This window comes from Melampsora larici-populina, assembly GCF_000204055.1.
Source record: "Melampsora larici-populina 98AG31 unplaced genomic scaffold MELLAscaffold_87, whole genome shotgun sequence".
Lineage (NCBI taxonomy): Eukaryota > Fungi > Basidiomycota > Pucciniomycetes > Pucciniales > Melampsoraceae > Melampsora > Melampsora laricis-populina.
Genome location: NW_006768851.1, coordinates 234227 through 258845, shown reverse-complemented (window position 1 = coordinate 258845; position 24619 = coordinate 234227). Strand labels below are relative to the sequence as shown.

The window sequence follows — 24619 nt, the reverse complement described above, 5'->3', positions numbered from 1 at the left end:
CCAAATCAGTTCTTTATGAGGATGCAAGAGCTTCAGCAGCATCAGCAGCTCAATCTAATCCAGTTCCAGGACCTCAAATCGCAGGTTCAGGTCGACGATTAGATGCTGGTCCTTCTTGTTCAGGTGGAAATCAAAAGAAAGAAATCAGTTGTCCTAATTGTGGGTTTTCAAGATTGATTGATGTTGAAGGACAACGATTAGCGATCAAGAAGTCTGGACAAGCCCTTAATCCTCAAAGAGGTAAGCCTAAACTCTCCAATAATCATGAAGTGAAACCAATCCGAGAAACTTATGATCGATTCTGATGGTAATTCGTTTTTGGCGCGGATCATCTACAGAACCAGCGAAAGCAGCTTATTATGCTGAAAAAGCAATCGAATGGTTTCAAATCAAATTATCACCCTTCACCTTTGGACCAGCCTTTTATCCGATCCTAGACTTAAGAAGGATGAAGATGATCTCTCATCTGTTATGTAAAACCGATCAAAACCTAAAACAAGCGACATCCGAAACCGAATCGATAATCTCTGGAGTCCATCTCTTATACGGAATCGGTCATCCAATCTCGATCATCACCAAAAGTACGATCACGAAATTATGTGATCATACATGGAGATCAACAGTGAATGTGAAAGGATCGATTTTCGATTTAAGAAACTTGATTCATAATAACTTGGAACAAATCGAATTAGGTTTAAACATGTTAGAATCTTTAAGACAATATCAATGTTTGGCTGTAGAAGAATGTTTGATTGGATTTGGATCTTCGAATGGAGGTGGTAGGTTAGGTAGATCGATTGAATGGAGTATTGGGGCTACTGAATTGGAAATCGAAGCTAGAAGGAAAATCATGGGTGAAAGAAAAAGAGGGAATGGAAGATGATCATGATGGAAGAATGCGAAAGGGGTTTTTTTTTCTTGGGTTTTGAATGTATGTTTTTTTTTGTTTGGAAAAAAGAGAAATATTTTAATGATTGGAAGTCACGGTCGAACTTGATCAAAATAAAATCAATAATTCCAAAAAAAAATCATGAAATAGTTTTTTTTTAAGTTGAAAACTTTTTTATAGATTTATTAAATCCAATTTGTTTAAATAGATTTTTAATTAAGTGTTTTATCTGACTATTTCTTTAAAAATAGGGTTTTGATTTAGTATACTTATATATATGTGGATTTGTTATTTTTTTTGAAAGAAAAGTTGATATGTTTATTATACAAAAGAAACTTTTGGGTTGGAATTGAATACATTAAAGAGAATTGAAAAAGGGTTTGATTGGGTTGAAATGTATCTTGCATTATACATGAGAAATAAACTAAGTATGATGAGTATGACTATGTGAAGAAAGAAATACTGGTTTGTATGTATATGTTGGGGATTCGAGAATTTTTTGAAGTTGATCACCCAACATGAACATGATAGCAATCGACTTGGTTTGTTAAAGACTGATAATTGAGTGACTATCACACTCAAAACCTTCAAAACCTCTTTCAAGTACCAGTAGGTTTTTGCATTCAAGCACCGCAGATTGCATTTGTGATCAATATCATTTCAGCCTAGCACGCTCAGCACAATTTACCAAATGATTCTTCATTGGTTTCCCCCTGACATGACACATATACAATTTCATGAATCAATTGGAAAAGGTATATTGGAGATTTTATTCTGAAAATTGATCATTCATCTTTTCGAATTTATTTGTTGAAACTTAAAGTGTATCTTTATAATTCTCTCTGGGAAATTTTGGATTTCTTTGTATACTAATGTAACTCCCCTCCAAAAAAAAGGTAAAATCATGGTATAATCACAAGGTGTTTTTTTTAGATTTAAAAACTCGAAAAGAAAAAAAAACTAAATGAAGAAAGTAAAAAGTACTATATAAATAGTATAAAAGGTATAGAAAAAACAAAATTTCTGTAGGTTTTTTCTTTATGATAAAAATTTAAAATTGAGTTCTTCTTTTCCGACCCGTAAATTTCGAATCTCGAGGTACCTAAACGAAAATAACCGATTATACATCAACATAAACCCACACAAATGATAATCTAATCAAATTCAAACCAAAAATAAACCAAAATCAAAAACTCACATCTTCTTTTCCTCTTTTTCGATAAAGGTCTTTCTTCTTTAAAATCCAAGTTTGTTTATCTTCACCACCTAATCTTTTCGATTTCGAATGATTTTTCGATAACTTTTTACGTTGAGTTTCATATTTAACTTTTGATTGAAGATGATTTGATGATGATGAATTATCTTCTGTTAAAGCTTTTGGTAATTGATGATTTGAATTAGTTGAAGTACCAGTCATTAACACCAAATAAAACTTTTTTGCTTTTTGACTATTTGGATCTACATGAATTAAAAGAAAAATGCATGATGAATTCCAATGAATAAATAGAGAAAAAGGATCAAACTTACAATCGACTACTAATCCACCAGTAAAACCTGCTCGATTAGCATATGACATAATAAATCGAACTTGATCATCTGATTCAGGATAGAATTGAAACACAGCTCTTGCTCCTCTAACTAATGATCCAAATAAACTTTCGAAAAAGAGCTTTAATCGTTTAGGTGGTGAATTCGTACTTTTATCTGCATTACAAAGCCATTGAATAACTGAAACACTGGGTTTCCAAAAAAAAAAAAGTTTAGTGATTGCAAAGATCTTGAAATCGGTTTCGGTTTAGATAGATACAAGGAAAGGAAGGATGTACCTTATTGCTCCATCAAAACTACCTGCTCTGAATCCGAACCCTTGACCAATATCATGTAAACAAAGATCACCCTCCACTTCTCTATCCAAAGCGATTTCTGCCAAAGAAGAAAAAAGTTTCAAAAAAAAACCTTTAGATGATTAACATGATTTGATTTTCTTGATAAGAAAAAAAAGACTAACCAAGCATACTACCACTAATATCAACACCAACCCAATGATGACCTTCTTCAGTAATAATATCACCACTTAATCCACTACCACAACCAATATCAAGTAAAAAACTAGGTTTAGGTACCACTCTTTCTTCTGTTTGATCATCTTCTGAGATATCTTCGGACATATCTTCTGAAGAAGAAGAAGTGGTAGTGGTGGTGGTGATAGTAGGTAAGTTCAAAAGTTCTAAACATCTTTCTGCCATTTCAGCTTGAACAGATTGAATTCTTGATGAAGTTGTATATTTAGCTGCTTCGGTATCATTATAAAACTATATAAATATGTAAGAAGTGGTTTGATTTTGGTCAGTTACTTGGTCTGGTTTTGTTTAAAGAGATGGGTTAAGGAAATGGGTTTGACTCATGAACTATTTCGGGTGGTGCTTGATGCTCTGGTCTTGACATTTTTGATTGGATCTGAGGTGGTTGAGGTGGTTGTGGTGAGTTGGTTGAGATTTGAAAAAAACTTGAAACACTTTGGCACTGGTATGGCTCAAGATGGTTACTTAAATTTTTCAAGACGCATACATACAGAACATACAGTTATTGCAATTTTACTTCAAATACTTACTTAGATAGTTCGGTCGATGGTTCATTGAGCGACATTCCAGAAATGTTCAAGTTTGATTTCGTAAGTGATTCTTTGACTTTTAACGCTTCTACAAGATATACTTATTCATGCCTTTCTCAACCTTTTCAACAGGATCTAGACTCATTAACTGATACGGACAAACATGAAGGAAGTTCATCTGATCAAACAAACCAAAACCTCAACTTGAACTCATCAAACAAACCAATCAAGACTCCAACCGAACCTATTCCAGAAAGTTCAACAGACAGATCTGGTGAAATCAAACTAGAAGAACTCGTAAGATTACATTTGATCGACTTTGCTTATATGTATCAAACTAATCACTAATCTATTCCTGTTTGTTGATATTTAGATTACCAGTTTACCTCCTTTTTTGTCTTACTCATCAATCAAAATCAAGACTATTCCAACCGATTCTACAAAATCGATTTGGAAACGAGATCTATATGATGCAAAATACCAAACTTATCTAGATCCTGAAACCCAATCAGATTCAAGTACAGAAGAAGAAGAAGAAGATCAACAAAAGAAGAAGAAAAGGATCGATGAAAAATCAAATTTAAATCCAAAATCAAATTTCAAGAGTAATGGTTTGGTAGGTAAATCAAATGATCATGTACAAAACTTATTAAATGATCCATCTGATTTGATTCCAGGGGTTTATGAAGGTGGATTTAAAACATGGGAATCAAGTTTAGATTTAATTGAATATTTTTCTACTCATCAAACTAATTTAAAGTTTACAAATCATTTAAAACCAAATCAAGAAAATCAAAATCAAGAAAATCAAAAAGAATTAATCAAAGTTTTAGAAATCGGTTGTGGAACTGCTTTACCAACGGTTTGGTTCTTGTTTAAATTATTTTACGATTTATTATTATATGAAAAATCCAACACATTTGATCAAAGAGATCAACAGGATATACCTGATCATCAACCTAGGATCGAATTTCATTTCCAAGATTTCAATCCAGAAGGTAACTACAATTCGATTTTCTTCCTATCAAACTCCAAAACTAACAAGACATTTTCTACTCCAAAGTGCTTTATCTACTCACATTTCCAAACATAATTCTAGCCTTTTACCGAGCAAACCAACTAGTTTTATCCCAAACCAACCCAACTTCAAGTACGATAGAAGAAGACTCTGGAGATCTAGAACTCACAACAGACCTACACACTCACTTTCTCAAAACCCTACATCAGCACCAAATCCAACTCCGATTCTTCTACGGACCCTGGCACACCTTCTTACGTCATCCACCTTCATGCTCAAAGCTTTCAATCCAATACGATCTAAGTTATAGTTCAGAAACGATTTATTCACCTGATTCGGTTTTATCTTTAGTGGATCTTTTTAAAAGGATCGGTTCATCTGATCTCTTGGTGGCTTGTAAATCCGTTTATTTCGGTGTCGGTGGTAGTTCTTATGAGTTTATGAGACATTGTCAAGATCGGGGTGGGAAGGTTTGCACGGTTTGGTCAACTGATCTTTTGGATCGGTCTGAGGTATTGGGTGTGGGTCGTTTGATTATGAAGGTGGATTGGTCTGGTGTCAATTAATGAAGTGATTTTTTTAAAGATTGGTTTGGTTTCTTGGAATGATTTGGATTTGGACATAGTTCAAGGAAAGGTATTTACATATATAGATATTTTTTGATGAATCTTTTAGTTTTTAGAATCGGATTTTGAATTAATAAATCAAAGGAAAGATGAAGATGAATAAAAAATGAAAAATGAAACATCAAATCATAAAGAAAGACAAAGAAAGGATATAGATGAAGATCAAAGAGGTTTTCTACTCAAGATATTCCTACAAAGAATTGACCATGAATCAGGTATGAAAATACAATCAACTTCCTCTGTAAAATGTAGATGAAGCTTGGCCCAGGTCTTCGATTATGTATATACTCGTGAAGGGGGACTTTGATAAGTTTAGTCTCTGGAGTATGAATGCATCAAACCGACCGAGCGCTCGGCCGACTAGCCAAACCGTTTATGTATCTTGTCCAACGTCATCACCAGTGGGACGCAGTATCTCTCAAAACCATTGATGACATTGACACCCGGTGTAACATCCGGCGTATCATCTGTTGGCCCAATGATCGGTTAAGGCGGGCCAACGATAAGAAACACAATCAGATACAGTCAAACCGGAAAAGCTTGTCACAAATTCCCCGCCAAATTCCTCGAGTTTTGCGGGCAAAATCGGTCAAGCTTTTCCGATTTGACTGTATGATCTTCTGAGGATGGTTCCTGTTTTCAGAATGTGCGCAGGAAGAGTATGATTACAAACGGTTCTGGAGAACTGCGAGATATCGAAACTGAAAGACTGATTGACTTAAAGATGATACAAGGTTTCGAGGAGTTTCAACTTTCCTTCATGAACTGAAGAATGAAAGAGTTGGTTTTGAAATTAATGGTCTTCGATCATACATTTTCATCACTGAAATCCTTTGAACGGTATCTTATACTTCTTATCTACCATTTTCTCATACATCATAGAGATTATGTAGATTACTCAAGTGATTTATTGTTTCAAACTTGTGAGAATGAATTAAGTGATAAGGTGTAACGGTGAGGGTGTTTGTGGTTTAAAGAAGACAGTGTGAGGTATTGGTATTTTAAGAGGTAGTATGAGCCCAGAAAAATTGAGATTTATAGCCTGATCAGGATTTACACTTGATTGAAATTGAGATTTTAAAGATCTTATATAGAAGAATAAGAAAAGCCATACATTGAACTTCATAAGCTACAAACTCCATCCATTTACCTAGCTAAGATGCAAATCAAAGCAAATCAATCCTACAAGACCTTCTTAGTTTGGTTAATTCATTTTGATTTTTTCATTACCTCTTTAATAGGATCACCTACACCAGACCTACAAAGCAGTGAAATTGATTTCTTAGAACCCAAAAAGATTAGTCAAAGTTCAAAAGAATTGATTGTACCAACTAGCCAGATTAATGATAGATCTGAACCATCTAGTCCTGGTCTTTGTTCAACTTGTCATAAAAGAAATTGTCAATGTTGGGTTCTTGTTCAATAGAAATATCTTCAAGTCACTTTTTGTAAGTTTGAAGGTTTCTTAAGGTTTGATAAATTGACAAATTTGGGGTTTCTGATTTATGGTTTTGGGTTTTTTTGTGTGATTACATGGTTTGAAAAAATAAGTCTTATGGAATGAAATTGAACAGGATGGAATTAGAAAAATGGTTCATTTGATGAAAGGGAATTGGTTTCTTTTAGATTAAATGAGTATACATATACTAATAGTCATTTACATATTTTAAATGTTGGATTTGGAATTTGTTTGGGTTTAAGAATTTCAGAGTGATTTATATCAATATTAGAAAATCTACATGAGATCTTATACTTGATATTTTCTTGCTAAACATCATCAATTAAAATAGTGAAAGATTATATTCAATAGGTTTTGATATTCTATTATTTTTTGTTTAAGAATTTTCAAAATTTTGTGGAGTTTACTTTATCATTGGTTTTTGGTTTATAATTCTTCTTCTTAGATACATATATAGATTGATAGTTGAAAGTATGCTTGCTTGACTGGCTCATCAGTGGAAACCAAAGTGTTTGTGTGGAATTTCAGAGTCTCACATGTTCATGTGTGTTTATTCTCTTTTTGCTCAGCTTGGGATTGGACAAGTCTTAGAATGTTTTGAAGTGAAGCCTTTGGATGTGATACTCTATATAATGGTGGTAACTCTCCTTCACCTGTTTTTCCACCTCAAGTTCTTTCACAAATTCTTTGGTGTTGGTGAGGTGTTTTGATTCATCCCTATGAAATCAGAAGCAAATTTATGCTATTTCTATGCAGATTGCAAGCTCAACTCCCTTCCCAAAAAGACACTCCCAATAGTAAAATGGATTCAGAAAAATATATATCTCACAAAGACTTTGATGGTTGTGATGGACATGGTAGAATCCAATGATGACTGTCTGCTAGATAATTACCTACAGATGACAGACAAGATACGCCTCAAAGATTATAATTTGGGGGACCATGTAGCAGCTCTTTTATGGTGATTGATGGTCATGAATCCTTGACATAATGGCACATGATTACTTAGTATCAACAGGATCATCCTGTGCAGCCAAGAGGATGACTTTGTGTGGTGTGTGGCTGATGTCTGACACTGTGCAAGCAACTATGGTCATTTCTTGTATGCACTATTCAAGACCAGGTGTTATGTAAATCAGTTATGGTTACAGGAAAGAATGGATTTTTTTTGATTTTGCAGACTTTGCAGCCATGCTGAAGGGCTTGGGTATACTTGATTATTGATTGAGAGAACCAACAAAGGCATTTGCAAGCTCTTGGGGACGTAGCGTTGCTGATGTGGTACGGTCCCAGATCGGGGCATTCCGAAGAAATGGAAACCTTCACGCGAAAGAACCTCACCCATTTTTTCAATTTTTCAATATCTCAAGCTCAGCATCAAGTTTTTCTCTGACCCACCCACGTCATTTAGCTTGTAAGGATGCTTCTAGCTTCTCATACCTAATTTAGGTCTTTGCTTACCTTAGTAATCAAGCCTAATCAAGCTCTTGTGTTTACAAAATACAGTTGATTTAAGAAGAAAACCCTAGAAAACCGTCAAAAAGTTAATCAGGCTTTCTGTGTATGTCCGTCTCACACTTCTTCCTTTTAACCAACTACTCAAATACCAAATTACAATTTATAGACTTCCTTCCTCGTTTTCAATCTGTTCAAGAATTTCAATTTATCTAAAGACCTTCTCGAAAGTCCGACTTAACGATTGGTGAGCATTAGTAGTTAAATGCTTTCATCTATCGTATTTTATAAGATTTGATTGCTAATAAGATCGATATGTTATCGGTATATTCTAGCAAAAACAGGCAAACGGTCTCTTTATCAATCATGTCAAACGATGAACCTTCTAATCCAAATGTCCTAAATGTAAGTGATATCCTCCTATTCTCTTCTCTTAAAAAGTTTGTATTTTGTCAACATTCTAACATTTGGATTTGATATTCAACTATTCGATGATGGGTGTTATTTATTGGTAATCAACAGATCAGGGTCGTAGATTCTGATCACAAAGAGATTTGTTTTAAAATTAAACCGACTACCAAACTTGGTAAAGTTATCAATGCTTATGCAGAACAAACTGGAATGGCAATCGCATCTGTTCGTTTCACATATGAAGGTACAAGGTTAGAAAACAAACATGAAACTTTGAAAGATTAAAAGTTTTTGCTTCTTCTTTGAAATTCGTTCGTTTTCAAAATTGGCGGATTGATTTGATTTCTTTTGAGTTTTTTTCTGCAGAATCAATGTAGATGTGAGTTTACTCAAGAGATTTTAGATTTTGATTTCTAGTATAAGACACCTAATTATTGGGATTTAATTTCATCCTCGAACGACGGCCTTAGGATACCCCCGAGGATGTGAGTGATTACTTTAAGCTTACTTCATTGATCATTTAAGTTCAGCTTACCCATCATAATTGCTTTTAATAGCTTGATATGACCGATGACGACACTATTGATGTGATGATCGAGCAGGTCCGTCCTCTTCTTGAAAACCCTTCTTTCAAGCAAGATTTCCTACGATTTGGTTTCATTCTTCTCTTCAATCGCTTCGTTTTTAGATCGGCGGTGGACGAACGGAATAAACGATTGGTCCATGGAGATAAGATTTCCAGCCTTCAGATCAGGTTATGTGTCCCTACTCTGTTGTCTTTTTGATTCATTAGCCATGCTTACTGTACTTCTTGCTTATTTTCTGATTGTCTACCTGTTCTTTCTTCCTCCTGGACGCCTTACTCATTCTCCATGTCAAGCAGCTTGAAGTATTTGGTGATCCCCTTGGAGTTGAAATACTGTTGCATAATCTCCTATATGTTGGTAGTCTTGTTTAATGTTGTGCGCGCTTTGTGTTGTAATAAACTACCAACATCTTCAAAGTTACATTTTCTGGTCAATTTTCTCTCCAAATTGTGTCTTGATTTGATCTGATATCAAGTTGTGGTCGTATGAGATGATCTTGATCATTAGTTCAGTGTTTATGTCGGCTGTCCTCATACTGGTCTGTACTAGCAATACATAATGAAAAGGACGCCTACCATTCCTTCTTTCTTCCACTTTCCTTATGTCTAACAGGGTGGATGATGAATCGAGAGATCGCCTGCTCAGAGCCTAATAGTAAAAGTGGGAGAAGAAATGTATATTTACACCACGGGGCGGATGGCACGTGACGCTCACGTGAGCCATTGAAATATGTGCTGTCTACATTGTCATACCCAACGTGAGTTACACGTGCCAGCCAGTGTGGCCTTCACCCAATCTGATTACCTTGCTAAAGCGTGATAACTCACCTGATGAGCGGGTGAGTCAACTCATATCATAAATGAACGGGTGAGCTGACTCGCCTTGTTAGGGTATGAGGCAAGCTTTGTGACGACCAGGTGTGAAAGCTCACACGCTTGTACTGTACGGAAGTTGTATTGAGCTGGTGAGCGTTGGCTCATCCAGCCTCATGATGGCTGAATAGCCACAACAGTTGAATCAGGCTGGGAGGTTCTCAATTTTTGCTCACGCAGTGCATAGTATACCAACTAATCTGATCTTTGCATGGACAAAAACTAGTTACGGTGATGATAGAAACACAAACAACATTGAAAACAGTAAGGTAACAGAAATAGAAATAGTCTGCGAGTGAAATTTTCGATTATTGATTGTAGTGCTTGATAGATTTGATCAATTGGTTCTATTGATTAAGCAGTAAACCAATGAATTGATCAGTGAGAGATAAAAAAAATTGGGACAAAGAAAGACCTACAATCTACGAGATCGATCCAGGTGTACAGGACAATAAGAACCATATGAACAAAAAGGAAGGAGAACATTGATATCTGGTAGAGAGGAATGATGATGAATATATGAACAAATTGACAGAAAAGTACCAAAAGGTCAGTCTTCAACTTCATTGATACATCAGAAAATCGTTCAAGCAAGGGGAAAAGAGAACTTACAAATGAAACAAACGATCAAAGGGTTTGAAATTAACACTTCAAACAGGAGCAAATCATGACATCAAGCTTCACAGTAACTTGAATGAGATAAATATGAAAGAAGTAAAGGCTGACAAATGAAACAATCGATCAAAGGACTTCAATATGAATGGAAGAGGACCAGAGTCAGCAAATATGAATCTGAATGAATGAAATTTGAAAGAGTGGTTGGAAAGAAAAGAAAGAGTTGGATCCAGCCAACTGATACCTATCAGAATCATGATGCAATAGAAGTCAAATGAATGAGTGGCTCCAAGACAAAGGTGATCGATGTGATGTGATCACTGACCCATGTGTGATGAAGAACTCGAGCGTAGAATGGGCTAGACTGGGGCAGCGGACAAAGTGTAGTGAGATTTGTGACATGTACCTGTGATGTCATACTTCATTGTCCATAAGCCCGGTTATGAAAATGTCACCAGGCATGACATTTAGTACATATTTACACAGCCTGGAAACGCGACCTTCAAATTTCAAAATCACTTTGGCCAACAGCTCTTCTTGATCACTCTTTGCTTATATTGAGCTAGCCCATCACGTAAGTCTTTTCTTCTTCTTTGTCATCCAATATTGCCAACTTGATACTAAGAGCCTTGTATTATGATGTTTACAACTAGTCATGTCTTTCGATTGTTTTCTAGGGTGTCAAAGCTATCATCACCAGTCTGCATCATTTAGCTTGCAAATTGCTCCAACTCATCTTCTATCACTTCGGTTTATCTATTGAGTACAATTTTTTTTAATTTGTCATTGATTCATTGCTTTGGTTATCAAGATCTCGTCACCCAATCAATCTCTAACTGATAAACGGGAGTTCTTCCTATTTTTATGTCTTATTATTCTTTTACTTGATACTGATTTCTTTTGATTTAATTTTGATAAATTCTTTCAATTGCATTTCTTATATCCAATTGGTCTTGTTCAAAATTATATGTTTTAATTGTAAGTATGTACCTTGATTCCTATCTCTCTCTTTTTGTTCTAATTACTTTCTTTACTAACAATTCTTCTCTTTATTTTTCTATATATTTTCCTTCCGCTTTACTAGGGCTACATGTTTTTTATTCATTTTATTTCTATTTACTTGATTTTCTTCTTTTTCAATCGTTTTTTTCAATCCTGTTTAGTTTATTACCTTGGCCATTTTCGACTATGAATGTGTAATACTTAATTTGGTATATACATGTGGATGGAAATGAATTGAAATGAAAAAAAAATGTTCTAAAAGATGTCTTCAAGATGCATGAGCTGCCCTGTTGCGAGTGAACCTGAGCCATAATGACTCACATGAGGGAGGATTGTTCACGTGCTGAGCACCTGATCCAAATTCAATTGCCCGCTGAGCACCTGGCTGGTTAGCTCACCTGCCAGCGAGGTGCTCAGAAGGCAAATCAGCTTATACTACCGGCACGCAAGCTGAATCACGTGCTGAGCACCTTGCTGGCAGGTCGCGCGCGTACCAACCAGCTCACCGACTGATAGGCTGGTAAGCCACGTCATGCCGACATGGTCTTCCTCTCGATGTGTAGAGCAGGTGACAAGCATCGGGTGAGGGCCACGTAGCCGCACTCACACTGCCTTCACCTGTTCTACACAACCACTCGGCGTGGTCATACCCAACTTACATTTCACGTGGTCCCAGTTCAAAGTTGCCCCGTGGTGTAGACATTCTGACCAGAAAGACAGGGTTGAAATTGTACTCTTCGCATGGCGGTGAGAAGTTGTCAATTTCATTCTTCTTCAAGGGCCTTTGTCTCTGGAACGAACTCAGCTCAAAAATGACGGTCAAAGTGAGAGAAGAAGTAAGAATTTGAGATCCTCTGAACATAGAGACTGGGTATTAATCTCAATTTTGTGATCCACAAAGGGATCTATTGAGGTAGACTTACAATCTCTTCAAGTACTTTTGTGATCGTTTTGCCTTTATAAAAACACGCGTCATGGTCTGATATGATTCTACTCAAAAGAAATGGATTCTTGGAAAAGCTTGAAGAGTCGTAAGTTCTTTCGAACCTTTGAATAAAACCTCTACACTTTATAAAGCTCTTCACCAGTTGCTCAACCTTTGACCCGTTCTCAAATTAAAATTGTATTAGGTACTCTTTCTCATTGAGACCGTGACGTTTGGTGAGCATTTATGGTATTCTTTTATGTTGTCATCAAAAGTTTTGATTGCTAATAAGATCGAATTAGAATCGTTATAATTTATCAATAGCAAATGGAGTTCCTAGAAATCATGATACTCGAATCTCAATCACGTATTCGTGTAAGCTTCGTTATGACCCTTCTGATCTTCTCTCCCAGAAGCTATGTGTTTTTAAAATCAATTTAATCATTTCTTTCGTCAATCAATACTTCAAACTGATATAAACAGTTTAAAGTAATAGGTTATGAAGGTAATTTGGTTGAGATCAAAATGAAACGTACCACTAGATTTGATAGAGTCATGGACGTTTATGCTGAACATACTGGTTTGAAGAATGGTACATTTTGTTTTAGGTGGGATAATCAAAGGTTAGAAATCAAAACAAACAAAACTTTTAAAAAAAAATCTTTTTGATTCAGTTTGGTTTTCTTTGTATAAATTTTTGATTTGATTTTGATTTTTTGGAGTTTATTCTCAGACTCTGTGGAGAAGTGAGTCTTCTTGATTATCACATACATATTGTTATAACAGGTCTGATCATGAGCTTTTAATTTTCATCCTTTGATCACAACCAGAGCTCCCCCGAGGATGTGAGTGACACCTTTCAACTTACCCTACTCTGACCATTCAAGTCAAGTTTACTGATGATATTGTGTTCCAATAGCTTAGAATGACCGATGGAGACCATGTTGAGGTTGTGATAACTTGGGTTTGTCCTCATCATACCTTCAAATTCTACCCTCGTCTTGGTTTCATTCGGCTCTTGCTCTCTTTTTTTCATAGGATACTTGCGCCGTTTGCGCAGCACGTAATCCACAAACTATCAGTTAGTTCATAGCTGTCTTTTCAGTCTTCTCAAGATCCGGCTCTCGTACATTATGATTCATGGAGATTCATCTATGATCTTAATCATGAAATAATTTGGTATGGTGGGTAAGATATCTTGACAATCTAAAAAGATTGGTACTAGATCATCTAAACTTAACTTCTGACATCAATAAATCACATCATATTCGGGCTTATCCTAATTTATTTAATATTTTAAAATCTTGAATGGGATCATTAAGGTTTTACATTTTCATCAGATTTTTCTCTTTGATTTTTAATATTTCATATCTACTTTTCTTTTCTTGTATTTTTGGGTTTTTTGATTTGGTTGTAAAAGAACATTTGTGTCAGTTTGATCTTTCTTTTTTTTAAGTTTTAAGTTATCTATTAAATGATGACAAAAAGAAGAGGTATTTTAAAAGTGTCAGATATGTGTCTTTGGATCTAAGCCATCCAACACCTGTAGATCATTATTCTTCAATACAATTTTTTGGTGACACATCAACAAAAAGTACACCTAAAAACATGAACAACAAAATATTCAAACAAAAAACATGTTGTACAACCGGTTCACGGCTGTGGGCTTCCTAAGCGTTTCCAGGGCAGGCTCCAGATCTGATTATTTCTGTATACTCATCTGTTTTTTCTAGTCTATTAGCTGGTTGTTGGGAGTGAGTTTCCCTGAGGTGCGTAGCCCTTAAAATGGATGTTAAAGGGAAGCAAAATTGGTGAAAAGTATTATCACGCCAATTTTCTGGCCTTGAATCCCTCTCTTAGCGCTTTCTGAGGCAAGAGTGGGACTCGGACAGGTTAAATTTTGGTGGATGAAGAAATTTCGACACAACTGTTTTTCAACAGAAGGAAAAAAACAAACATGTGGAAGAATCTGGTCCGCTTTGAAAGGGCCGTCCGTCAGCTCCCACATCTTTCCAGAGAGCCTACGATCTCGTTGTCCGATACTGTGGAAGTCGCCTCTTGACCGTATCTTATTTCCTTACTTGAATACATACTGCGCATCTTGAATTCTTGGAAGTGTGAAATACGGAAGCCGCGACGTGAAGTGACCGCCACGTTGTTTTCAAATTTCAAATTTCGGATTTCGGATTTCGAATTTTCGAATTTTGTTCTAATTTTTGATTTCCGATCTCCGCCTCCGGATTTTCGACATCACACCACACTCAGCCTGAGCCCCGAAGCTGATTCCGATCGGGGTCCCCGACGGGGCCCCCGATCGGTAAGGGGTTCGGGCAAAGGTTTTGGAACCCCCGATGGTCGGGGATCCCCGCGAGTCGGGAGTCGGGCTGGCGACTTGGAAAAACCAGTTTCCCGACGGGTCCCCGACGGGGCAAATACAGGTGTGTAACCACCTGTAACCACCTTTTCGAGAACAAAAAAGACACCAGGTGGGCAGCAGGAGGCATCAAAGAGACCTCAGCCACACCTCAAGGCGCCTCGGCCCCTGCACCAAATGCCCAAATACCACGATTACGCCAAAGCAGACTGGCAGTACAGTCCTTTTTTGCGGATCTATACGCAAATAGGCCGGGACCGTGTTTGATCCATGGGTGAGGGGCAGTTTTTGCCGGAGCGTCGGGGCCCCGGCGGGGAACTCGGTTGGGGTCCGGGCAGCCATTTTTTTCGCAAAAAAACCCGATCGGGGACCCGAGAACGGGATCGGGGAGGCCTCTTAACCGTCGGGGCGGGGTCCGGGCGAGCTAGTCCCCGACAATTCCCCGTCGGGGCTCAGGCTGACAACACACCACCGGCTACCATCATCATCGCTGACACCAGCTACCACCACCATCACCACCGAGGGTTAATCACACGCTTGTCTTTTCACCACCAGCAAGCTACCATCATCACCACCCCCCACCGAGTGTCTTATCAATTCTACACTCGTCTTCTTCACCAGCTAGCCACCCCCATCACCACCCACCTCCCGTGGTTTTTATCCAATTCCACGCTGAATTATTTTTTAAAAAATCACTCACTCAACTCAGTATCACTTTTACTCACTCAACCTTGTAATCAACTTGCTAAAAACATGGTACAAATCAATGAAATAGATGATGAAGTCCTTGACGAAATCCTTCTTGGCTACTGTGAGGAAGGTATCACTCAGACTACTATGGTCACTCGCCTTCATGATGATCACGATATTCAGACAACTTTGCAAACTCTGCAGCGTATTCTCCAGCGCTTTGATCTTACCACCGCTCGTGCATCAATGACTCAAGAGCAGAAGGAACTAGCTTATCCTCTCATTCAACAATACTACACCCTTGGCATGACACGTTTGGAAGCTATGTGTGCAATCAAAGATACTTACAATATTCCAATCAATATGTATAACATTCAAACAATGTCAAAAGATTTGGGTATCAATTGGCGTCGTGATCATGTACAGCAAGGGCGTGTGACAGTGGATCAGGTGGTAGATCTATTACTGGAAGCAATTGAGGGTGAAGATCGGAACGCAGGCTATCGGACTATGCAGCAAAACCTTGCTACAAATCACCACATTAGGATCAATCGTGATACAGTTTACCAGCTGATGCGGGTGATTGATCCTGATGGGATGGAACTTCGTCGTCGAGGAGTTCTGAAGCAAAGGATATTCCATGTGCCAGGGCCAAATCACTTATGGGCTAGCGATGGCCATGATAAACTCAAGCCTTATGGAATATGTATCTACGGTTTTATTGATACATCAAACAACTAAAGGAAAGATGCATGGTTACTGCATAGTTACCACCAGAAGGAATGTGTCTGCTCAAAACGGCCTGAAACCTATCGATGTGTCTGCCCGAAACACCCTGTAACCTGTTACCACAACGGAGCTCATTGCTTGATTACAATACAGTGCCTCTTTTAACATTGTGGCTCTGCGTCAGTCTGCATTCCAGAAGTGAGTGGGGTGATTGCCCCAGGGATTTGTTTGTTACTATGTAGACAAACTGCGACTGATCGCCAGTTTTTCGCATACACGCACATGCTAAGTGGCTCGCTCTCCAACGATGTCTTCTACAATCCAAACTCCACAGGGTCCTATGATGGCGGGTGTTAACTGCTGAATATCAGGCAATGTTTGGTATACCGTTGCTTTCTACACAGCGGATTGACCCGTGTTAGAAGAAACAAAACGTTGGAATGGACAGTCTGAAAAAATGCTTCTCTTTGGAGTATGTGAAGTGTCCCAGGAGCTCATATCACTGTTTACACAGCCTTCTTTTTGAGTCTGAACCTCTTCAACATTTGGACGGCTATAGTCCTAAAAGTTTTATTAATCCATCTTTCAGTCATGAACCTGATAGTCTGGTGTCTAATCCTGTTAACTCATGACCCAAACTTCAAAGCATCCTTCTCAACCCCAATCGTATCTACAACTCAAACACTATCTCAACACAATGGCCTGCCTTACCTAATGATCATATTATTTTGTTTGTATACGATGTCTCCTGAACAACACTGTTTTTTTATTTTTGCCAAGTTGGATACTATAAATCATAGGCAATAATGTATGGTGAATGATGATCAACTTTATCAATACCTTTATAGTCCAGCTAGATCAACACGTCCTCACACTTTATCAGACTTTTTAAAAGAACAAATGACTAAATTAAATAAATCAAGAGTCATAGAATCAATTCAACCTAATCAATCAAAAGGAAATTTTATGAAACTTGGTTGAGAATCAAGATCATATTCTGATACTAATACCTTTACTTCAAATCAAGTTTCTCAAGTTTCTCGAAGTAATCAAATCTGTTCATTAGATTTACCTTTTATGCAAATTCATGAAAAACAATTATCTGATTCAATGAAACATCTTACTTTATCTGGAAGGATATATGATATGCCAAATGGAAATTTCAATCTAAAAGATCTTACTCAAGTTGGTGTTGATGTGAAGATATTAGACAGAGAGATGGATTCAATATGACCTTTATATCATTCTTTTCATCTTTTTTTTCTTCAAAGCAAATATAACGCATACAGATCTCAAAGATCACAATCCAAAATGGGAAAGTGGATTCCTACGTACATGTTCCACCTACATATCAACACCCTTGCATATTGGGTGATTTTAAGATGAAAAGTTGATTTGATAGTGACACACAAGATTCTATCATGTTTGTATATCAATCTTGAAGCTCATGGGGCTGTCCTTGCTTAACTTTCAAGATCAGTGAAGTTCTTATGATACATCCTACAGCCAAAGGGGTAGTTCTGAAACTCTCAGCCCACCATGCAAAGCTGGTAAAAGAAATAGAGTGATAATTTTTCTTTTGAAGTGGAAATTTGACTGCTGTTTTTGCTTCAATCACTCAATTCTCACTCAATCTCATCAACAAAGCTATGCTGGTGAATCAGATGGACCAGTACTTCATGATTATGGCATTCAATTTCAATATCACATTTTGAGAGGGTCCCATAGTGAGCCAAAGAAGCAAGGACCTTCCTTCTCACCTTGCTAGAATCCTCACATGTGGGATGGATGAAATGTGTAATCTTTTTTGATTATGACATTATGGCCAAAATTGTGATGATAGCAAATTCAACTTTGGCAGATCCTAAGAGGATGGGGGTTTCCAGTCATAGAAAGATCTTGAGTTGTGTTGAGCGGAGATCTTTCAGTGATGTGTTGTTGTTTCTTGAACATAAGTATTGGGATTGAATGGTAAGTGCTTATGCAATTTTTGATTGAATAATTATAAGTGTTTTACTACAAGGATGAACAATGGATAGGATTTGATGGCATGTATGTGTGCCATGCAAGGTTGATGGTCAAATTCAACAAAGCAATGCTGAAAGTTGAGCATGTAGTTGAATTTGTTTGTATAGTCAGAAGTTTCAATGATCCAAAGAAAAAATATGTGTATTCTGTGTCTGTTCATGTTGCAATGGCGCTACACAAGACAACTGTAATGTATTCTGCGCAGTCCACAACACAAGATCCCCGAGCCTGATGGGGGCGGCCCGCCGCCCCCCGATGTTCTAGTGGTCAAGGAAGGTTTTGAGTCTTCGAGTTGGACGAACAAACAACAACCCACGCGTAGTTGGTCTATATTTTCTAGAGCTTGTTTCTGCTGTTGGAGGATTCCCAGTCAAAACTTCAACTGATCATGGAACCGAGACTGGTGATATGGCTACATTCCAAGCTTTGTTTACACATATCTATGCTGGTGAGACTGTTGAAGACGCATTGAAGCATCACCACTACACCACTTCTACTCACAATCAAAAAATTGAGTCGCTTTGGGCCCAGCTAATGCGAGCAAAGAATACAACTCTACGTGATGATATCAAACTGGCCATTGATAATGGGATGTATAATCCAAAGGATCCACTTCAGAAGTAAGTATTTTACACCGACTTCAGCCTTTTTTCATTGACGTTGCCTTGCTAACATGAACATGATTTAAAATTATGTGTGCAGGGCTTTGTTTTTACACCTCTGGATACCGTTAGTTCAACGTGTGATGAATTCATTCATGGAAAGGAAGAACACTTACCGAACTCGCAGAAATCCAAATTCACACCTCCCAACTGGAGTGGCACCCAACACGTGTTTCTACTCCCCTGAGAATTATGATGGTACCCAAGGACTTCATCCTGTACCCCGCGAGGCCATACAGCAAATAATCAATGATCAATACCCGGACCATGGGGCTCTTTTGCAAGTCTCACCTCCACACCTGTCCCTAGAAATTTCCACTTTGATTCAACGGTTAGGTATTCAAGAAAACCAAATTATACTCAACAATGTATGGATAGTTTTTCATCAGGTTTTACCCTTGTTGAGACTGATTGAACCACATCTAGATTTAGAGGGGTTTTATGAAGATGAAGATTCAGAAGAATCAGGTTAATTGTTTCTTCTTCACCAAATGTAAATCAAGGAGCAGTTAAATTCATTCTCATTTAGATTATTGTGGAAACAAAAGTACACATGTTTATTTCCCAATTTACTCTTCAACAAATAGTTGAAACAATTTGTCTAGATGTGAATCTGGTTTTCACCACATGTGGGATGTTTCCATATTCTTCAATCAACCACCTCTCCACTCCACTCAAAGCGTTGACTATTTGAGATTTCAATTTGAGATTTCAGAACAATTGAACATACTAAAAAAGGCTGATGATTGTAAAATCATATATTGTGTAGACCAAACAATAACCAGGTAAGTGACATTTTCAGATTATCCTCTTCACAATTTCAAGATTTTAGAGCAGGATTGATTCAAAGGGAAGAAACAGGGGGATTAGTAGGGAATTGGTGTTGAGGTCAAAGCGAGCGAGCTACATAATTGATTATCTTGATATGTACTGGGAGATGAATGGAGTAATGTGCAGTAAATTATATTGTGTAGCTCAATTGCTCTTCGGGTAATGTTCTTTGACGATCTCGACTCAAATCAATCGTTTGAAAACCATGAACAGATTCTAATACAAAAACTCGACTATTGATGGTTTGAGGTGATTTGAAGCATCTCGTCTCATGTGTACGCTTCTGTAGTTTCCAACATCCAGTTTTGAATCGATCCAGTTTTAAATCGATCTGTCGAAAATTGACGGGGAACAGTTTGATATGTATACATAGACTACCGGGTAATGATTGATCATGAGATGTGGTTTGATTGAGAGTTGAATCGAAATCGATCGATCGATTCTTAGACCGATCGGTTTCGATTAAAAGTGACGAGTGATGGGGTTCATTCCGTGTATTTCAGATCTAGTTCTTGAGCTGAGATGTCCAAGTCTCGACACATTTGAGGCCCAGGTTTCTGCACCAAGGGTTTTCCTCGTGCTGATCAATGAGCAACTCCAGTCCTTCATAGTTGAGGTTTCCGCTTGAAAAGGTTTTACTACAATGAAAGAAGAATCATTAAAAAGATAATCTAAAGATTTGATGAGGTGCTGGACTCACTCGAGATCGATGACAGCTGGGTCTGTCAGGTTGGAGCCGACTCCCTGTAAGTCGCATATGAAAGAGCGACCAGCGTTCTTATCCAAGTCGTAGTGGGTTAATGCATGGAGCATTTCATGAAGCTGATCTCCTGGTAGTTCGATGGTGAAATTCGCATTGCCGACGTATTTCACATAATCACCTACAAGCTCCTCCTCAAAAAACCAGAGATTTGAACTGTCGTTCTTCGGCATGAGGTGTGTTTCTTCAGTACCGACAATTTGAACAACCCAGCCCTTCACAATCTGAAATAGTTGGAAGATAAACGTACAGAGTACAGGTGTATCAGCTAAAACCTCGACAAGCTCAAAGCCGAAGGAAAACATACTCTCAAACCCTCGACCAGGTCTTTTTGAAGTTGAGTAAACCTTTTGTTACTCAAGACATCCCTTTTGAACTTGTTGATAACACCCTCTACGTGGACATATGTCTGAGCTTGACACTGATAGTACGCCAAAGGACAGTCAAGACTTGGGCTCTGTTTGGCCACCACACGATGTACCTGATTGTCAAGCATCAATTCAGCTTTGAAGCACTGCATATTGCGACCCGAACCGATTAATGAATCACGATCAACACGGAAGGAGATTGGGGTCGGTTTGAAAACGGCTTCTTCGTTTTTAGTGATGAGCGAAAGTAGCCACCCTTCGTTCCAATTCAATCGGGCGAGGGGGGTATGGAAGGATCGGCCTTGCAGAGGGAGCGAGTTGATGTGTATTACCAAAGCTTTCGAGGGACATAGCTAGATATCAAACACAAGAGAAGTTAGTTGATATTAGCACCATTACACACATTGGTCCGACAGAGTCAAAAGATAAAATACTGACATTCATCATGCTCCAACTGCCCTAACAAGACATCATGTATTGGTAGTGTTTGATCAGTTTGTACAGATACCGAGAAACTGTCCTTGTGGGTGGTGGACTTTGTTTAATCAAACATGTCATATCAAAAGAGTCAATTAACCTATCGGTCGTAAGAAGTGACTTGTGAAGAAACAAACTTACAAGTTTCTGAGTGTCTTGGTAATCATCATGACCGTGTGAACTTTCTGCCATTTGTTTTGATTCATTGCCAGGGAATGAATCAGGTGCATTGACGCATAACTTAAGGATTGGTTGGGTACCTTTGGAGGGTTGAGAACCGGCCGGATGATTTAGGATACCATCAGTATCAGAATGGATTTCGCCTATTTCATCGGATTCAGATGATAAATAGGTTTGCTTGCGCTTTTGAGTGCGAGAAGAAGATTGCTCAAAATCATCTTCCAGTTCGTCTAGTTCGTCTGTTGAATCATCTTCATCCACTTTTACAATACACTTTTGCTTGCGTTTTCGAGACGTAGGCTTCAGGTTCTCAGGCTCGGGAGAAGCTTCCTTAAGAGTGGCGAGGTATTTCTGCATGTTGAAGATTAAGCCAAACTTCTTATTATCAAGCTTTTTGCTCTTTCGAATTGTTGATTCCATTGACTCTTTTGAAACCGAGATCCCATTTTCTGCGATGATACAGTACGTAGTTGAAAAGTCGGGGGGAAGAGGATGGATCTTCTTAGCTCTCTGAAGCTGCTCAGATGGCCATGCTGAATCCTCGGCTTCTTTCAGATAGTAGGCATATACTTCCCAACCTAGACTCCAGAACCAATCCGAATCGTTCAACTTGACTTTGAATTTACGGGGTGTCAGTGGATGTACAATAGTTGACTTGCCGATTCCACTGAGGTACAAAAAACTCATTGGAATTTCAATCTCTTGGCTATCTTCCTCTGTACATTCCTCTATTTGCTTCGTTTTCCTCCCCTTTGGCTTTCCAACAGTTCGTCTCCCGGACTGAGAAGCCCGAATGGATCCTTGCAGTTGTGAATTTAAAATTTGAGAACCATAGGGGACATCGAGTCGAGAGCGATTGATAAAAGAGGTTGACGGGTGACTTGGCTGACTCAAAACACCCTGAAATAGCTCCTGTGGAAGACTAGACGCGATTGAAGGTGTGTTGATGTTTGGACCCAAAGGAGCAGTTGCCAAGGCCGATGAAGGTGGATTGAGAGGTGGAAGAAGTGCTGAGAGACCGCTGTTGTTGTTGCTCTTCTTGCATGATGGGCATTCGGACTCGTCAAGAAAGACATAGCACTTCCCACAACTGGTGCACTGGGGTGTTTCACATCGTCCGGATTTGGGATTGTTTTGCCTCCACTGGCATCGACCACACAAGGGTGTGGTCATTCTTGAGAAAAGGTTTCCACAGCCTCTGCACTCTGAATGATTATCCATCACGGACTGATAGTTAGTGGTAATTAGTGGTAAGATTTTTGAAGTTATTACACTGATGAATTGGTTGAGATCGGAGGACAGAAACATCCCTTTTTCAGGACTTCACAGACTCCAAAGACTGCTCAATAACACCCAGGGCAAGGGGTCAACTTTTAAATCGCATGTACAACAGCATCTTGAGCTATGTTTAGTATTATGCAGGGGCTTGCACTCATGAAATCAAAAATGTTGAAATTTCGAAATCCGAAATCCGAAATCTGAAATTTGAAATTTGAAAACAGCTGGCGGTCACTGGGTAGATCCGGATTTCGACTTTTCTGTGATAACTACAGTCAAACCCGCGCTAATGCATAATTTGGGGAGACGATTTTTGGTATGCATTATCGCGGGTTATACAAATGGGCCCAAACCTCCATAATGCATAATTCTATGTATTTAGGCCTAAATGCATAAAGATATGCATTGTGGCGGGTTTTCATTCAAAAAGTATAACTCTATGTGATAGTATGTTTTCATTTTGCACGGGTACAAAACACAAGACTTCTTTTGTCTGAGTAAAGGAAAGACAACACTGTATCTTATAATTGTATATAGAAGGGAAATTGATTGTAGTATAAGGGACAGAGTTCAGTTAAGACTCAAATGTCATCTCCGAGTCGGGATTAGGGAGTTTTTTGAAAAAATCTATGATCGATGGCTGTTTATTGAAAGAAAAAAACTCGTCGGACTTCAGCTGGCGACTGTATTGTTGCAAGAGCTGATCAAGTTTGAGACCGAGAGGAGTCGCAGTTCCTTCGATGTGAGCGACAAGACCGTTGAGGTATTTTATTGCCTCGGCAGTGGTAGGAATCGGTTCGCTTTCGATCGTGTTATCTTCAGAGTCGTCTTGGGAGACATGAGCCTGTCCGTGAATCTCCTCAGCAGTTGGTAAGTTTGAAAATGATGGTGTTTCATCTTCGGGGTTCAAAAGCTCGGATATCGACATTCGATTCCTGGATGAGAGCAAGCCCGAATCTTGAAGGCGTTGCAAATCGTCTTCAAGATCTAAGTCCTCTGTAATGGGTAGGTTGGCTGGATTGAAGGCAGGAAGCCTACAAGTAAGATAAAGAGGGAAAAGTATAAGAAAACTGTAAACTTCAAAAACAGGAAAAGCAAGCTAGAGAGAATAGAGAGGGACTTGCATGTTGCTATCCTTGAATGCAATGATTCCCGAGTGGCCCCAGCAGTGCTGAATGGTCTTTCCGGTGACGGAATGCCAAGCTAACTTGGCCAAACGACAAGCAGCAAGAACATCAATTTCATACACTTTATTTACAGTCTCATTGTTGTCAAGGCGTCGGAGAGTACGTGTGAGGAATCGTTTGCGATAATGGCATTTGAATGCGTGGATAATGCCAGCATCGAGTGGCTGAACGTGAGCTGTGAGATTTGGTCGAAAGAACTCGAGCTTAATGTTGGTGAGGAGATTTGGCGGCACAGTATGACCAGCAAAATTGTCAAGTAAGAGTAAGATCTTCCTCCCTTTGGCTCGTAAGTCTCGATCCCACTTTGAGATCCACAACTCAAAGATTGTTGAAGTCATCCAAGAGGTTGTGTTGTTGTAGTAATCTATTCCAAGCTCGGATGGTGTCTTTTTATTGAAGCAGCGTGGGGATTTCCATCGACTGATAAATGTCAGAAAACGATTGTCTGATCCATCGGCATTGGTAGTACAGACAACAGTTATACGTGCTTTGGATCCTTTGACACCTGGCGAACTCTGACTGGCTAAACCTCGATCAGGGGGCATCCTGAAACACACAAAGAAACAGTCAGAAACAAGAGGTGCA

At 38.4% G+C, this 24619-nt stretch overlaps 6 protein-coding genes across 6 annotated transcripts; 4 read left to right on the top strand and 2 right to left on the bottom strand.

The window, feature by feature from the left end:
* Positions 1 to 559: 559 nt before the first annotated feature.
* Positions 560 to 1306, top strand: MELLADRAFT_73604 (uncharacterized protein; the record flags this gene model as incomplete). Its single annotated transcript, XM_007418226.1, has 1 exon — positions 560 to 1306. The coding sequence occupies one exon, from the start codon at positions 701 to 703 to the stop codon at positions 881 to 883; it is 183 nt and encodes a 60-aa protein (XP_007418288.1).
* A 634-nt stretch (positions 1307 to 1940) lies between these two features.
* MELLADRAFT_54207 (uncharacterized protein) lies at positions 1941 to 3334 on the bottom strand (the record flags this gene model as incomplete). Its single annotated transcript, XM_007418211.1, has 7 exons — positions 1941 to 1991; positions 2088 to 2347; positions 2417 to 2625; positions 2716 to 2812; positions 2898 to 2998; positions 3056 to 3201; positions 3299 to 3334. The coding sequence occupies 7 exons, from the start codon at positions 3332 to 3334 to the stop codon at positions 1941 to 1943; spliced, it is 900 nt and encodes a 299-aa protein (XP_007418273.1).
* A 208-nt stretch (positions 3335 to 3542) lies between these two features.
* Positions 3543 to 5084, top strand: MELLADRAFT_113565 (uncharacterized protein; the record flags this gene model as incomplete). Its single annotated transcript, XM_007418258.1, has 4 exons — positions 3543 to 3560; positions 3633 to 3797; positions 3874 to 4498; positions 4600 to 5084. 4 exons carry the CDS (start codon positions 3543 to 3545, stop codon positions 5082 to 5084), a joined length of 1293 nt encoding a protein of 430 aa, XP_007418320.1.
* Positions 5085 to 7593: 2509 nt separating this feature from the next.
* On the top strand, positions 7594 to 9181 carry MELLADRAFT_113564 (uncharacterized protein; the record flags this gene model as incomplete). Its single annotated transcript, XM_007418259.1, has 7 exons — positions 7594 to 7657; positions 8351 to 8463; positions 8581 to 8720; positions 8836 to 8848; positions 8940 to 8954; positions 9027 to 9071; positions 9158 to 9181. The coding sequence occupies 7 exons, from the start codon at positions 7594 to 7596 to the stop codon at positions 9179 to 9181; spliced, it is 414 nt and encodes a 137-aa protein (XP_007418321.1).
* A 3616-nt stretch (positions 9182 to 12797) lies between these two features.
* Positions 12798 to 13556, top strand: MELLADRAFT_95702 (uncharacterized protein; the record flags this gene model as incomplete). The annotated part of the gene is made up of 6 exons (XM_007418247.1): positions 12798 to 12845; positions 12954 to 13093; positions 13204 to 13216; positions 13301 to 13315; positions 13390 to 13434; positions 13509 to 13556. The coding sequence occupies 6 exons, from the start codon at positions 12798 to 12800 to the stop codon at positions 13554 to 13556; spliced, it is 309 nt and encodes a 102-aa protein (XP_007418309.1).
* A 7587-nt stretch (positions 13557 to 21143) lies between these two features.
* Positions 21144 to 22742, bottom strand: MELLADRAFT_95701 (uncharacterized protein; the record flags this gene model as incomplete). Its single annotated transcript, XM_007418246.1, has 3 exons — positions 21144 to 21265; positions 21351 to 21447; positions 21531 to 22742. The coding sequence occupies 3 exons, from the start codon at positions 22740 to 22742 to the stop codon at positions 21144 to 21146; spliced, it is 1431 nt and encodes a 476-aa protein (XP_007418308.1).
* Between the last annotated feature and the right edge of the window lie 1877 nt (positions 22743 to 24619).